Source organism: Schistocerca cancellata, chromosome 5 (genome assembly GCF_023864275.1).
Source record: "Schistocerca cancellata isolate TAMUIC-IGC-003103 chromosome 5, iqSchCanc2.1, whole genome shotgun sequence".
Classification (NCBI taxonomy): domain Eukaryota; kingdom Metazoa; phylum Arthropoda; class Insecta; order Orthoptera; family Acrididae; genus Schistocerca; species Schistocerca cancellata.
Genome location: NC_064630.1, coordinates 158946378 through 158962973, shown reverse-complemented (window position 1 = coordinate 158962973; position 16596 = coordinate 158946378). Strand labels below are relative to the sequence as shown.

The 16596-nt window shown below is 41.6% G+C and overlaps 1 protein-coding gene across 1 annotated transcript in view; it reads right to left on the bottom strand.

Moving 5' to 3' along the window:
• The window catches only part of LOC126188414 (homeobox protein homothorax-like), a 383268-nt gene that overhangs the window by 326113 nt on the left and 40559 nt on the right, over positions 1-16596 (bottom strand). The window contains exon 3 of the mRNA XM_049930017.1: positions 9700-9841. Coding sequence (XP_049785974.1) covers positions 9700-9841 — 142 coding nt within the window. The remainder of the gene's footprint in view (positions 1-9699; positions 9842-16596) is intronic.

The window sequence follows — 16596 nt, the reverse complement described above, 5'->3', positions numbered from 1 at the left end:
ATGGCTACTAATAGTTTTAAGGTGATTGGTGTATTTTATTTTATTTCTAACGGATATAGTGGTGTAACTTCAAGTACTAGATGTATTCTACTATACTACCATCTGATAACAATATCTACGGCTTCAGGTCTAAGTGGCCTTTCGCAGTTAGTTCGCCTGTTTTCATCAGAGGGACAACTTCATCTGGTTCCCGTTTCACGCAGGATGGCGTGTTGTATTGCCTATGGTTATTGTCTAAATAAGTGCCAGATCATCATACGTATGGGATTCAGCGCCTTTTATTTTCCTTCACTATTTCAGAGTGCCCAGCACTCTAAACAATCTCTAATATATTGCATGTTGTGTGGTTAAGGGTAGATAATGAACTTATAGCACAATGCTGTAATGTTAATGACGACTTCTGAGTTATTCAGTGAATTATTATATTTTTTAAGTGTTGTACACAAGCATGAGATTAGTTACTTAAAGGCATTTATTACCGAAAAAGTTATATTATGCTCGTCTGTATTACAACGTTTTTGGTTTGGATAAGATGTAGTGACATATATTTCGTTATAAACCATTACAGATCTGAAGATGGCCATTGAACTGTCCGAGACGGGTTATCTATGTAAAAAAAAAAAACTTGGAATTAAGGCAATAAAGCGTTCTAAAAGCATACTAGACTCAAGTATAAAAGATTTCACTAGCTAGACACGGATGTCAACAAGCTGAAGTGTGGTTTTCGGTGGTTTTTCACAGGTGTTTAACCAAATAGCATGCTGATTCCCCATCTCTACAGCATAAAAAGAGTTAAAATACGAACACCCACAAAACGTAATTTCTCAGACGGATACACACTTTTATTTCCCGCTCTATAATTTTCATTTGCAACAAACGAAAGAGTACTGGAATAACGCTAATTTTGGGATGGATAAATTTCCTCAATTACAGCGGACCTACAACTGACATCAGATACTGAGGAAGAATTCGAAGCTCCTAAATCAGCAGTATAGTCATTTGGAGCAGAATAATGACAACTGCTTCCTATTATTTTCAAAACAAACAAATACTCTACTCCAAATGTAAAAAAGATTTCATCTGAATGTTAAAAGCATAAGATTCAATGAGCAAGATGGAGAAAGTATGAAATGCGATCCATCACCTACCTATAGACTGCCGATGATTATCGGAGACAAGAAATTTTTCTGACCGTTATTTGATAAGCTACAAAACTAATTCATCAGCGTAATAATGAAGATTAACTAAGTTTTATTTCCGAAAGTTGATACGAGTGGAATACCTGGACAGTCGTATGACCTCAGACCGCTGCATTAGTTCCAATATTTTATCTGTAGTTATCTGTTTGTATCTCGCTGATATTCAAATATGGAATTAATTTACAAAAATTGTCCGTTATAATATAATACTCGATATCACAACGGATTTATGATATTACCCAAAAGAATCACGAAATACCATGGAGAAACTTTTGTCAGATACAAAATACCATAAAATTAAGCTTCGTAAACACTGTAACAACGCCAGTTCTGCGATCTGCTTCACACTCATATTATCTGCATCACTGAATATTCATTAACAAATACGGTCTTAAAAGCACATGACGTATCACGAGAAAACTGACTGTACGACGTGCAAATAAGCGGTTAGTAGATGTATTTCACTACCCAAGGGTGACAGCACGGGACATGGAACTTCATTATTTCAGATGCTAAAATATTCAAAGAAATCTAACAGCATACTTGTCAACAGAGATACTATGGTCCTTTTTTCAAGTGAGGAAAGTATCCAAAAGAAAACTGACACATCGGGTAAAAAACGGGGTATTAAATTAACGGATTTGCAGCTGTACACGCGTGGTAACTTCAGGAGACTAGAATCAGCTCAGTTTAGAGTTGGCGCGTCTGGTCGTCCCCCCTGAAGCTATAACCCGGGAGCAGCTCTTTGTCTTTCTGCAGCAGACGTTATCACTGCATCTGACGAAAGCTCTCATCACCCGCCGCTTGTTAAGAGTGTGTTGATCTCGCACAAAAGAAGAAACACGGGCCACTTAATTAAAGTGGACAGGAAAATGAAAGAGCACTCTATGTGATCGCTGACACTGATACCTCGCGGTGAGCAACTCTGGGAAAATGCACATCCATTTATACCTCGCTATTCCAAATTTATTTATTTTTCCTAGCAGCAAGACTTCTACGCCACAATGAACAAGGATGCCCAAAACCTGAATGAAACCGACGTTTAAGATACTACTATTTAGTGTGGAAATTTAACGACAAGAAAATTTCGTTACAAGCTTATTTGCCAATTAGAATACTGATAAAGATCAATTTCACGCACACATACTCTTAATTTAACTGGGAAAAAAGTGTATTTGATTTAGCGTGTGCTGTAAGAGATCCTTGCGAACAGTGTTTAGCAGTTTAAAACCCGCTGCAAGGAGGAGACGAATGAAAAGCTATAAATATCCGCCTGCCTTCAAAGTTTCAGACATGTTTACCTTACATTCCCATGCACAAGCAAGACTAGTAGCACAATGATTGTACATTGCGTCACGTATAAATATGTGGTTGAAGAATTAGTGAAGCTTGGAAAACATTATCAGCAGCTTATTTCTTTTTAGAGGATTTAGCTAATAGTATAACAAGATATTTTTACTACGTTTCTTCCTGCGTTATTAGTCATCTGTAGAGAGAGTGTAACACATGGATGCCAAACTGTGTGCTCAGTGCGCTGTGAGCTTTGTTTAGCGATGTGTCTAAGTAAATATATCCTCGTCCCGTCTTTAAATAAACTCCGAGCGGTGTTTAGGCGCCGAACATCTGCACCTTGCAAAGAAACTGCGAGTGACATGAATTGTGCAGGATCTTGCAAAAGTGTATGTTCTGCTGAAAAGAAGTGCTATAATTGAATAAATATCTTTGCGAAGCCTACTTTATAGGTGTGCTTTGCCTAATATCTTTCAAATTATAGTGATATGAAGGCGGCGTACAAACTGATCACAAAATACAGTAAAGGTGGAAAATACACTGAGTCACAATTGCTTGAGCGGTCGTATTTCTTCACTTTGAATTCATACGAAAAAAGATCTACACTATCTGATCAAAAGTATACGAACACCTATTAGTGGACATTAATATGAGGTATATCCATCCTTAGCCATTATGACGGTTCCAGTTCTGCTACGGACCCTTCCAGTGAGGTATCTGAATGTGCGGTAAGAATGGCAGTCCATTCTTCCTCAAGGGTCGAAACCAGAGAAGTGAGTGATGTTACTCGCTGGGGCCGGAGTAAAGTCGACCTTCTAATTCACACTGATGGCTTTCTACTGGGTTCAGATTGTGACTCTGGGTAGGCCTGTCCGTTACAAGAATGTTACCGTCCACAAACCATTGCCTCTTAGATAGTGCTTCACGACAGAGCACATCGTCCTGCTGATAGAGACGGTCGTCGTCCCCGAAATGTTCCTCCACTTTACTTAAGTACAGAATGCTGTAACATGTGTTCATGTCTTTCTGTATTTAGTGTTTCATTCAGCGCATTAAAGCAAACCCAAACTCCTCCATCACATTGCCAAATGGTACGCAGTGATTCATCAGTCCAAATCACTCTTTCCCAGTCATCTGTTGTCTGTTGACGCCGCCATTTACAGCATCTCAAGTGTCGCTAAGCACTACTTCTAGAAACAACAGGCTTGTGAGGAGCTGCTTCGCTACTGTGGCACATTCATTTTAATCCCTTACGCACAGCCATAGTGTAAGCTGGCCTGCTGGAAGCACTCTGAACTCTCTAGAGATTCCTTCCGCTGATTTCGCGCGATTTTTACAACCACCCTCCGCAATGGTCTAAGCTCCCTGTCCGTCAGAACTTTAGGTCTGCGTGGTCTCGATGTAGCTGTGATTGTTCCTCGCGTTTTCACTTAACTATCACGTCACCAATAGTGGACCTGAACAGGTTTAGAAGTGTCGAAATGTTCCTGATTGAATGTTTACTCTAGTGACATCCAATGACTAGACAGCGTTCGAAGTCACTGATCTCTCCTGACGGAGCTATTGTGCTGTGGCCGCTTTTCTACTGACAAGCCAATACCCCACGCCTCCTTTTATACTGGCGAGCCCACCTTGCGTGACACATGGTAGTCAAATCCGAATTACTTAGAAGTGTCCGGATACTTTTGATCAGACAGTTGTATTTCGGAGTCTGATAGTTCCCCACATACTGTATGTCGGCCGTATCGGAAAATACACTGTTCTAATTTTATTCAATTGCAGAAGAAGCAAGAAACTGCAGCCGCAAGACAAGCGACTCATGAATTGCTAATAAAATCGACAGTACGCCTCGGCGATGCAGAGTGTAATTAGACATAACAATAAATGGCGCGGCGTTGTTTGTTCAGCCTGCCGAGATAGTACAAGAACATCAGATGCCTGGTGTTCCCCCCACAGGGCGGAAGGCAGAAATGCAGGAGCGTTTCCTCGAATGCATGGGAGCAGAAAGATCGCCATCAAAATGAGAATGCGCTAACGGAGACAAGATCAGAACTGCACTGCTCGCGAAGTGTACAGCAAGCTACTTCAGGGTATCAGGGACATCACATGAGAGAGAAAAGTGTCAGTGACTTATTATTTCAAAATTAATGACTTTACTCGTTAAAACGTTCCTCGCATTCGTTAAAAAGGTGGTTATGCTTTTACACTTAGTGACACATTGTAACAACAATCGTTGCACTGTTCTTCGTCAGTTGCAAATCTATTCCACACGACATATAGTATCTACAAATGGCGAAACGCCGCTGTGTACCAAAAGGGTTCAAGTGAAGGTATTTAATTACTGCCAGAAATACTCCTGAATACCCACCAATAATTTCTAAACGTGTGACTGGGAGTAATAACATGCAAATGAAGCCTTTCGTCACTATTTCATATTCATTAACATCCAGATCTATCACCGTGCGAATGTTAACATTTTTAGCGTCTTGTAGAGAAAGTCATCGGAATTTCATTGAGCTAGGAAGACTTGTACAATGGCTCGTCATCGGGCTACACAGGGAACTAATGAACTCTGCCAACGATATAAATGTAAGGAATACTAAGGTGACGTACACTGTTGACACAGTTTGATATTCAACTGTTCGTAACTATAGTTTTCCGTAAGGTACTTCATTCACTCACTGCCAGTCTAACACGCAGAACTATCAGCGGAGCATTCGTGAATATTCGTAAAGCAAACCTAAGGGTTTTTAGACTGATTCTTCAAAGTATTATTAGTTTTTTATAGGACGGTCGGAATGACCTTTTTTCAAGGAAGTAAACAGAGACATTTTCTTATGAAGAAAAATTCCATTCAGATGCCAGTAACGCTCTCCTTGTTTCAGCCACACTTTCGTTATTCAAACGTTACTCGTAATGAACGTAATAAAATCCTAGGAGGATTCGCACATATTGCTATGTTATTGTAGCTACAAATTCAACTTTCAGTTAAAGCTGGCAAAACAGAAACAGATATCTATTTTTACTTTGGAAACAAAGTAAAGAAAATAATCAATTATAGTTCGTATTCAGCAAAAAAGTGACGAATTTTTTGTTGTAATAAAATTCTTCTCCCCCAAATTTCGTCACTAAAACAGCCTCCGAATTTGGAAACAAAAGCAGTATTTAACACATCCCCTGCGTCTAATAAATCAAAGTTCATGAGAAATATTGTAAAGAATATGGAAAAGTGATCAGATTTCCAGATACGACATGTTACCTTGTTTACGAGCGTGCTGCAGTGGGTATACCTCACGCCGTAGTTGCACTTTTGTGAAATGTTGTACCGGTCCGCATTCGGCCCCTGCTGGCTACGCGGCTCGAACACGGAGCGCTGCTGCCTTAATCATTGAGCACCGCTCGACGCGCGTGAGCACCTAACTGGAAACTCAAACTAGCAGCCAATTACCAACCACCAGTACGCATCTGCGTAACGAAGGCACTACACAAGCTTAACTTATTCCGTGTAGCAAAAATTTATTCCGCATTGCAAGAAACGAGGTCGTACGAGGAGCGCTAGCAGCGAAATGCAAAATTTTTTGCTTGTTACTGCGAAATATTCCGTCCATAATGATTACAGCGTAAAAAGACGTTAGGGCGGATTCGAGTCGATAAAAGGCTAAGGCTTCATTTAGCGTGATCATTTATGAAAGGAACCGCCTGGAATCAGACAAAAAAACCTTTATACCAAGTATGAAGTTAAAGTTAATAATAACGTTAAGTAAAACAATTATTTTGTTACGTTTAGTTTTTTAGACATCATTCCAAGTACGGTAGAAGTGACTCGTAATTAGAATACCGTAACACGTCAGCCTCGTAATGACATCAGCTGCATTCCATGTACCAGAAATACAACGCTACTGAAAGCCTACATTTTGGACTCGATCTTAATAATCTGAGACAGGATTTAGCATGTATGTCTATTTTATCTTCATTTCAGTCGATGGATAAAAGCTTCGTACTGTGGGAGCATATTCTGTTTCGTTGAATCCAAAGTATACGTGGAGTTTAGTCACTCTCACATCAGTTATGAGTGAGCACTACGGTCCGAGCAATGCGATTCTCCAGTGTATCTATGAAATCGGTTATGCTATTTAGTAAAGGCGATGGGAATGGCGCTTGCACACGTATCTTCGACGCTTTGGCTTTAGGAGCATAAGGGCAGTTGCAAAATGTCAACGCATAATAAAGGTGCGTAGCACACAGAATTTATCTGTGTATTACGGTTGTTTGCTGCTTAGAAGTTTTTCTTTTATACACAGTACAACGCTATTACTGTAAGTAAATAACATGTGAGAAATCAAAGATAGCGCACGTGTTCGTAGGAATGAAAGAAGGGAGAAGGTTTGAGGTTTAGCGTTCCTTCGAAGACATTCTCATTAGAGGCGGAGATCAAACGGGGAAATATTGTAAAGAATATGGAAAAGGCGGGGAAAGAGGCACCATCCAGCATTTTATCGTAAGCAACGTGGGGAAGCAAAGGAGGGGCGGATGGGGATTTGATCCCCGATCCTCCCTAAAACAAGACTAATACTGCGACTCCTCTCTCGGTCGCATAGAGGTGGAAGAGACAAGTACGACTACTAACACTTTACGTGGCAAGTATGAAGAAATTCTTTTGTTCCTAATGAGCATGAAAGACTACGTTGCGACTCATTTGTTCCGTTCACAGTTTAGAGAACACAAGAGAGGAAAAGTATTAGGGATGTAATCGTGTCGTGCATGAAGTATCTTTAAAGAAGTCTGCGTTCCAGCGGTGTTAAGAGTGCTGTAGAGCTTCGATCGTCCGAAACAACTGGAGGTGATGTACGGGGCACTTGGGTGTTGGGTTTTCAGGGTGTAAAAGTAGCGAAACACTTACGAAAACTTATTGTGTTAGTGCCTATAGGAAAAACGTAAAGGTTGTCTCTCCTAATAGTCGTCAGGTGTATTTTATGATGTTTCAGCAGATTTTTCCAATTTCGTTTTTGCATTGTGTACGTGGAATCAACCCAGACAAACCTTCCTCAGCACGTTTTTCATGCGACGCTCTGTCGACGGAAATGGTCGATTTGTTTCCAGTTGCAAACAAAATTATTTCTAAAGCAGAATTTTACGTGTCCATTTGACAGAGCACCCCCCACATTAGCCTAGTTCGATATTTGGTTTACCGATATATATTACCACGCACAGTAAAGCACTAAGAATGAACAGCAATCCAGCAGCGACTCTGTAGCGCTGCATAGCTGGAGGTAGGGGTCAGCACGGGTCAGGGCAGTATTGGCTACTCCTCGAATTTACTGTCCCTGTTAATACATATCGTTAAAACAAATATCGCACTAAACTTATCTGGGACCGCTCTGTCGAATGGGTACGTAAAATTCCGATTTAAAAAACATCTTGTTTTTAAGGGGAAACAAACCGGCGCTTTTCGTCGACAATGGGCATCACATGAAAAATGTGATGACCACTACTTGTTTGGGCTATACAATGTCAAAAAGAAATTGCAACTGTCTTCTGAAACAGTAGACGAAATGAGCCTGACGATTCTTACGTGAGACATACTGTATGTATTTTGTTACACGCGTCTTACAAATAACGCAGATAACTGACTTCATAGCCGGCTGGATTTCTGCCAGGTTTCTCGTTTTTCTGCCATGTAACTACATTCGCAATTTGTTAAGGTACCACTTCGCTTGCCGGTGTTCGATGCTGGTGGATTTCCAACTCCATACTCTCGAGGTAAGCTTGATCCACTAACACCTTTCATGAACAGGTTTATTACTTTAATGTTATCGGTCACACTACAAACAACGCGTTTTTGTTTGGTCGCCATTACAAACGGCTCAACAGCACCAAGCGAAGATTGAAACGTCAGCAATAACAACGGTTGGCAAATTTGAAATAATTCGACTGGAACGTTTTGGGTTAATTGATGGTTCGGTTACTCGGTATTGAGGTAATCAATGCTCTATTGTATGTTAGTGAAACTGGAACTATGTGGATTTACCTACGCTAATGCCTGAACGGAAAGACGTCATTATTCAGGAAGTGTCATGAAACAAACAGTATCGCAGTTTTGTTGTTGATTCCAACCGACATGTGTGTGCTCTACTCAATACACTTGTCAGTAGATTTTCAGAAGGCTTTTGGTACTGTACCACACAAGCGGCTTGTAGTGAAATTGCGGGGGAATATCGTCTCAGTTGTGTGTCTGGATTAGCGATTTCCTGTCAGAGATGTCACAGTTCGTAGTAATCGACGGAAAGTCATCGATTAAAACATAAGTGATTTCTGGCGTTCCCCAAGGTAGTGTTATAAAATATAGATCCTATGAAGTTCATTATCTATATAAATGATTTAGGAGACAATTTGAGCAGCCGTCTTAGGTTGTTTGCAGATGATGCTGTCATTTAGCGTCTAGTAAACTCATTAGAAGATCAAAACAAATTACAAAACGATTTAGAAAAGGTATCATGGTGCAAAAATTGGCAATTGACCCTAAATAACGAAATGTTTAAGGTCATCCACATGATTGCGAAAAGGAATCAGTTAAATTTCGGTTACACGATAAATCAGTCAAATCTAAAGGCCGTAATTTCAACTAAATGCCTAGGAATTACAATTATGAGCAATTTAAACCGGAAAGAACACAAATGTTGCGGGAAAGGCTAACCAAAGACTGCGTTTTATTGGCAAGACGCACAGGAAAGATTTACTAAAGAACTGTTTCAGAATACTGCTGCGCTCTGTGGGATCTATACCAGGTAGGGTTAACGAAGTACATCGAGAAAGTTGAAATAAGGGCAGTACGTTTTGTATTATCGCGAAATAGGGGAGGAGTATCAGAGAAATGATCAGGATTTGGGGTGGTCATCATTAAAACATAGGTGTTTTTCGTTGCGGAGGAATCTTCTCACGAAATTTCAATTGACAATTTTCTCCTCTGAATGAGAAAATATTTTGTCGTCGCCGACCTACATAGGGAGAAACGATAACTGTAATAAAATGACGGTAATCAAAGTTCGCACATTTTTTCTGTGCGCGGTTCGAGACGGAAATAATAGAGAACTATAGTGAAGGTGGTTCGATGAACCCTCTGCCAGGCACGTAAGTGCGATTTGCAGAGTATCCATGTAGATGAAGGTGTCGAGTTCCGGGGGTTTCCTCGCTCGGTGGTGGCGGGACTCACCTGCTTGGAGAAGACGGCGATGTCCTCGTTGAAGGACTCGGAGGAGCAGACGTCGCCTCCCGCGACGCCGGGCTCCCGCGGGGTGCACGTCGCCAGCTCGCACTTCTCGAAGATGAGCGCCAGCAGCGGGAACAAGGGGTGCCTGCAACCACAACAACAACACGCCCCGTCAGCTCACGCCCACTCGCAAGTGATTCGTGGATTTATATGGAATACAGAAAGAAAGGGAAGGGGTGGGATGGGTGGAAATTCGTGACTTCCAGCTGCGCAGGGCACTATGGTAATGCAATGGCGAACATTGTATATTTCTGCCGGACCGGGAACCCCGATTTATTGCTTCCCTTGAACGGTTGCCTTCATCATTTTGGCCATCCGGACACGGTTCCTGACCAACTCAAATTTCCAAATTGCTCGCATTCTGCTAAGCAGCGTGTCTCGTCCATTAACGCCAACTCGCAAGTTGATTCCCGTAGGAGTTCGGACTGAAACAAACGCACTGAAACAAACGGCAAGGAGCCGTCGCGCTCTTGCAGAAATGTGTACATTGAGTCGTTACTGTTCTGTCGTACATGACGAACAGAAGGGATATTACTCATATTTATAAATGTCTAATTCGTGGATCCTGCCCACTAGCCGACAAGCTCCTCGGCCTCTGACGACTAGACGAAGTCTACATATATATTCCATATGCCTGTTCTCAACAGGTGTTTCTAGAGTCTGGCCGAGTGGTTCTAGGCGCTACAGTCTGGAACCGCGCGACCGTTACGGTCGCAGGTTCGAATTCTGCCTCGGGCATGGATGTGTGTGATGTCCTTAGGTTACTTAGGTTTAAGTAGTTCTAAGTTCTAGGGGACTGATGACCTCAGAGCTATTTGTTTCTTGACTCTAAAATAGCATAATATGGGGTACGAAATGAGGTTTGTCAGTGGACTGAGGTTTCCTTCAACGAAGGCGCAGCATGCTGACTTGGACGAAGTCATCAACAGAAGTAGAAGTAACTTCTGATTTGCTTCAGGGAATTGTGTAGGGACCCTTCTATCCACGCTATACATATATGAATCAGCTGCCAGGCGTTATTTAGACCAATCTCAGATTCTACAGATTATACAGTTATCTACAGGGTGCAGGAAAACAATTCGACCAAATGTGTAGGGCAGAAACAAAACGCCAAACAAATCAATTTGAGTATAAGAACTAAGGATCGCAGTTGCATATTTTCAGCGCTGTAAGAACGTAATTGAAATCTGAAATATGTATGTTTTTACCCTCAAAATGAAATGTAATTCACAGCAAAAATACGTGTAAAGAAAATGTTTGGACTAATCAATCGTCACGACAAGAACAGGAGAAACTCAAAGCATCACATGCACGTGTGTTGTAGATAACTTACGTAGCATGCAGCACTTCACTGGAAATTAAAATAAATCCCATGACCATGTGTCATGTTTTAACATGCCCTAAAATGGTTAAATCACACACACGTGCCATAACTTAATTAACAGAAGTATATACTAATAAGTCTTGAATTTGACCATCGTTTTCACGCTGGCATCCCCAATTCCGCTACTCAAATTCCTTCGTTCGGTCCTGTATTTCTGCTCTACATTTTTGTTCAAATTGTTATTCCGCACCCTGTGTAATGACGTATTATCTGCCAAACTTGCGCAGATATTCGGTCATATCTTGACTAGATTTCAGAGTAGTGGCAAGATTGGAAACTTGCTTCAAATGTACAGAAAAATAAAACTGTGCGCTTCGCAAAACGCCGGAAAGCAGACTTCTACGACTACAGTATAGACGAGTCACAATTATTACAGCCAGACAAATCATACAAGTACGTAGGTATAACAATTTGTAGACATCTTAAATGGAATTATAACAAAGGCTTAATCGAGGGTAAAAGAAGTGCACACCAGTTCAGTGGCAGGATACTGGCAACATCCAATCTGTCTACAAGGAACTCTGACAACGCTTGTAGGACAATCTTTCACAGTGAACGCACATGTATTATTGAGATTGACACAAAGTGTACGGAACCACGCTTTCTCGAATTCTAGTGCTATATTCATAGTAACCCTACTAAGTAAGATTCTGTAAAACTTTCTGTTGATGACAGTAACGCCCTCTTTACTCTTCACCCTCAAGCTCGCATTCAGATAGCTCGAGTCTGTATCTGGTCGGTTTCACCAGCATTGTTAGTAGTACGACAACAAAAAAATGGTTCAAATGGCTCTGAGCACTATGGGACCTAACATCTGAGGTCATTAGTCCCCTAGAATTTAGAACTACTTAAACCTAACTAACCTAAGGACATCACACACATCCATGTCCGAGGCAGGATTCGAACCTGCGACCGTAGCGGTCGCGGGGTTCCAGACCGTAGCGCCTAGAACCGCTTGGCCATTCCGGCCAGCGTACGATAACAGCGATAAACAACCAGTATACAGATAGATTTACCAATGAAGAGTTGGCCGATATATGCCTTGTGTATGGTTTCTCTGAATACAATAGAATAGCGGCATAACTATGCCGTGCTGAAGTGTTCCCGCTGCTATGATAACCATATCACTTTTGCATCGTTTGAAGGTTGTTGTATTATTCTGTGTTTGCTTCGTATTGGTGTTCGCATATTACAGGCTGTTATGAAGGTATTTTCATAGAAACAAATGTGATTGTGGTATGAAACTGAATAATTAGTAATTACTTTATTACCTTCTGACCAACAACCTGAGACCAAGGAAGCCTTATACCGAAATATTCAGAGAATATGACTTAACTATGTAGCAAATTTAGTTGGCGGAGTTCCGGTTCACGCTGTGTAAAACTTTTTTAAAAAGTCCGTACTGTCATGTGACCTGGTAACGTGCGTTAGTTTCCTTCACAAAAACCTTAATAATGTTCTTTTGTCTTTCTTTTCTGTTTCAGTATGTCGTCCATCATAATCATCATCATCATCCACCACCAGTTAACGTGTTAGTCAAATTGCTTGTTATGGTACTCCATCACTTGTATGGTCGTCCGACATTTCTTCTTATACTGTGTCTATAATTGAGAGCCTTTACCGTGAGTCTTTCTCCACCCATATGGTCTACAAGTTCCTTCCATTTTCTCCTATTTTCTTTATTTTTCGTTTCGGCTGTATATTCCTCAATCTTTATTTATACCTTCAATTCTTTTTCGATCTTCCCCCGTATTCCCTTCTACTTTTCTTAGAAATGAAATGATCGTGGCACTGATGGCCGGGAGCCCCGTCCGGGGATGTATGGCCGCCGAAATGCAAGTCTTACTTCAGTGAGGCCACATTGGGCGATTTGTGTATCGGTTATGAGATGATGAAGATGGTGACAACAAAATATCCAGTCCATGAGCGGAGAAAAATCTCCAACCCGGCCAGGAATCGAACCCGGGTCCGCTGCATGGTAGGCAAACACGTTACCACTCAGTTAAGCAAGTTGACACTTTTCTTAGAAATCTCATTTCTTGAACCTGCATATTCTGTCTTGGGGTCTTCTTGTTACCTATACTTCACTTTCGTAGGTGAGCGTTGGTAAAGCTATTGTTTTATAAAATTTCAGTTGGGTTTCTTTACTGGCTTTATTCTGCCAACTTTTTAAGATGGTTCCACATACGGAAATAAGTTTGATTTTTGGTCCACGTCATTGTTATACATTCGTAAGTGATGTAACAACCTAAATATTTAAAATGTTCTATTTGCTCCAAGATCTTATTATTAAAGAGTATTTTGTATCTTACTGATAGTCTACCCTCTACCCGACGTGTCTCCAAGTGATCACAAATTCCGGCACTCGGTCGCAGTCACTACTGTCGGGATTTTGGCTCACCCAGATAAGGGCAGGGACAGAAATCATTCCCTTTCCTATGCGATGTGAGCACGACAACCACTGGCGTGTGAACACGTTTCTTAAGGGCCTCTGTACCAAATTCCGTAGTGAGTCTCTAAGTATAAATTGGCGCTACAGCAACAGTAAGTACGCTTCCACCAAATGAGCAGAGCAAGTCGAGGTCGGTAGAGAAGCGGGGAGGGCGACCATTGTTTTGATCGAGAGCCCTGCGAACACACACACACACACACACACACACACACACACACACACACACGCCCTCGGGCGCGACACAATGAGCAGTGCCGCGGAATACACGCCCACTTGTTTCCGCGCGGCGAGCCGGGCCTGTCCGATCCGAATTATCCGCGCCCCTTCGAAAAGCACGCGCCTCCAGCCAGCCGCTGCCGCGGCCGCCGCACTAATAAGATTATTTAATAGGTTTCCGGCCGAGTAAGGGCGCAGGTGCCACTCTGCGCGCTAACGTGGCGGTCTCCGCTGCGGACCGGCGCGTCATTAAACACGGCTTTAATTACGGCGCCGCCTCGCGGTTCTCTACCACCATTATGGCTCATACCTGTTTAAAGAGGGAAATCCTCGCGAAAACTATAAACCGCCAGGGCGTAACTTTTTGACAGCAACGAAGGATCTCAAACCACCAGCACAGGAAACATTTTTCGCTGCTGCCCTGTCATTAATTTATTTTCTCGCGCTTCTGACGATTCAAGTTACACTAAATCTCTTTTAGATGTGAATCATGTACGTCACACATTCTCTTGTATAACTTACAGACTAGTATTTGAAGTTTTCAGAGTCTCGCATTTTCATTTATTCTCATTTTTATAACGGCTATAACTATTTCTGACAAAAGTGCTAGCCGGCCAGGGTGGCCGAGCGGTTCTAGGCGCTACAGTCTGGAACCAAGCGACCGCTACGGTCGCAGATTCAAATCCTGCCTCGGGCATGGATGTGTGTCATGTCCTTAGGTTAGTTAGGTTTAAGTAATTCTAAGTTCTAGCGGACTGATGACCTCAGAAGTTAAGTCCTGTAGTGCTCAGAGCCATTTGAACCATATTTGAACAAAAGTGCTAAACATGTATCATCCAATCGAGATGCCTTATTTTACATAAAAAGCGAACATTATATAATCGACTGGAAATAGTTCATATATCATGGGTGCTGCACACGTGTGACAGTGTTGCAGAAGGCACTACTGTCATACAAAACAGTGGAGGATTATGTCATCGGTGAAATTCTACACCGTATTTACTTTCGAGTTTGGCATCTGCTAGGGTCGAAAGTAGTAGAACCATGCCTCATTCTCAAAAAATGTGAGCAGCGTCTGTTAACAACTGAATGTTATCTAACACAGGCTTGTTGACCTGAACAAATACTCCTCTTGATAACATTTCAAGCCATAGAAATGTTCCAGTGTATTAAATACAGCACTCTTTCTCAACGTAACAAACAACAGAACCAGAGAACTTCGAATCGTACTTCACGTTCAAATCTTGATTTCCTGCGAAAACTTCCGCTTAGACAAAGTAAAACCACGAACAACTTTTGTTGTAATGTCATACGAAAATACAGTTATCATTTAATTTCTTGTGACGTGCTATCTTTACATGATGATGATGATGATGATGATGATGATGTTTGGTTAATGGGGCGCTCAACTGCGCGGTTATCAGCGCCCGTAGAAATTCCCAACCTTTGCTCAGTCCAATCTCGTCACCTTCATGAATGATGATGAAATGATGAGGACAACACAAACACCCAGTCATCTCGAGGCAGGTGAAAATCCCTGACAGCGCCGGGAATCGAACCCGGGACCCCGTGCTCGGGAAGTGAGAACGCGACCGTGAGACCACGAGCAGCGGACGCCTAACTTTACAATTCCTGACTGTGTCAATCTGTGAATTCTAAATCAACATATTTAGACAACAAATTAAAAAAAATGTCCATAAAAGGTTTTTCACAGACCTTGTAACTTGGCGTGTAAGGTAATTGAAAGAAGTTGGAACCAAATCTGAAAGCGACTTATTTGAGAAATTAAATGATATTAGTTAAAAAGTCTTATCCGCTTACAGCACTACACGGAAGACTGAAATGTGCTTGTGGATTCATAATAATCATTAGAATTGAAAGTCGTAATGAAATCCTGTTAGCCACCATATTTTTTTTAACGGGTCCACAACCCGAGGAGTTGGGGATCCATTGCCTTAATAAGCTCTATTCGAATCAAACTGCCCAGAGTAAAATATATTCGATATATTTTTTTCTGGTGCGCTATTCGTATATACATAGTCATTGTCGTACATGTAGTATATTCGTACAAGCATTGCTGGACTATCATATGGAGCAAATGTTATGCAATTTACGTTCAGTCTACGTAGCTGCAGACCGTAACTTGTGTATCGAATACCATTATTTGTGAAGTATTTTCTGCCTTTAGTGCGGCTTAATTCAATTTGCTTCAGTTTTTCATTGATTACGTATATTGCAATAGTGGTATGAGCCCTTTGTTTTTACATTTAACGAATTTGAACAAGGCAAGACGTGTCACGGCCAGAGGCGGGCACGCAGTGAAGGGCTCGCTGCTACTCTTGTGTGGACAGCGACGGCGTCTGAAGAGCTGGAGTACTTCAGCTGATGAAGGCCGGAGCACATTTCATCAGTGTTTGGACAATAAATTAATCTAGGCCAGCGCTTAAACGGCAACTTAACGAACACCAAATGGGCGTTAAAACTCCGTGATGGCTGATGCTCTAATACGTGCAGCTACCCAGCTTTGTAGGGGTGCACAAAAAAAATTACATCCCGACAAAAGGATGACAGGGTATAGTATGGGAACAAAAGGCTACACTGCATTTCTAATGAAACGTCTTAGAATTTTTTTTGGATTCATCGGTTATAATATGTTGTTGTATTAACGCGAAAGACGTACTGTTTGAAATTTCGGACAGTATACGGGAGAAGAATTTGATATCCCGCAGACATCGTAGTAATCTGAGATGGAGAGCTCCTTGGAAGCAATTCATAATGTAGAGGATAT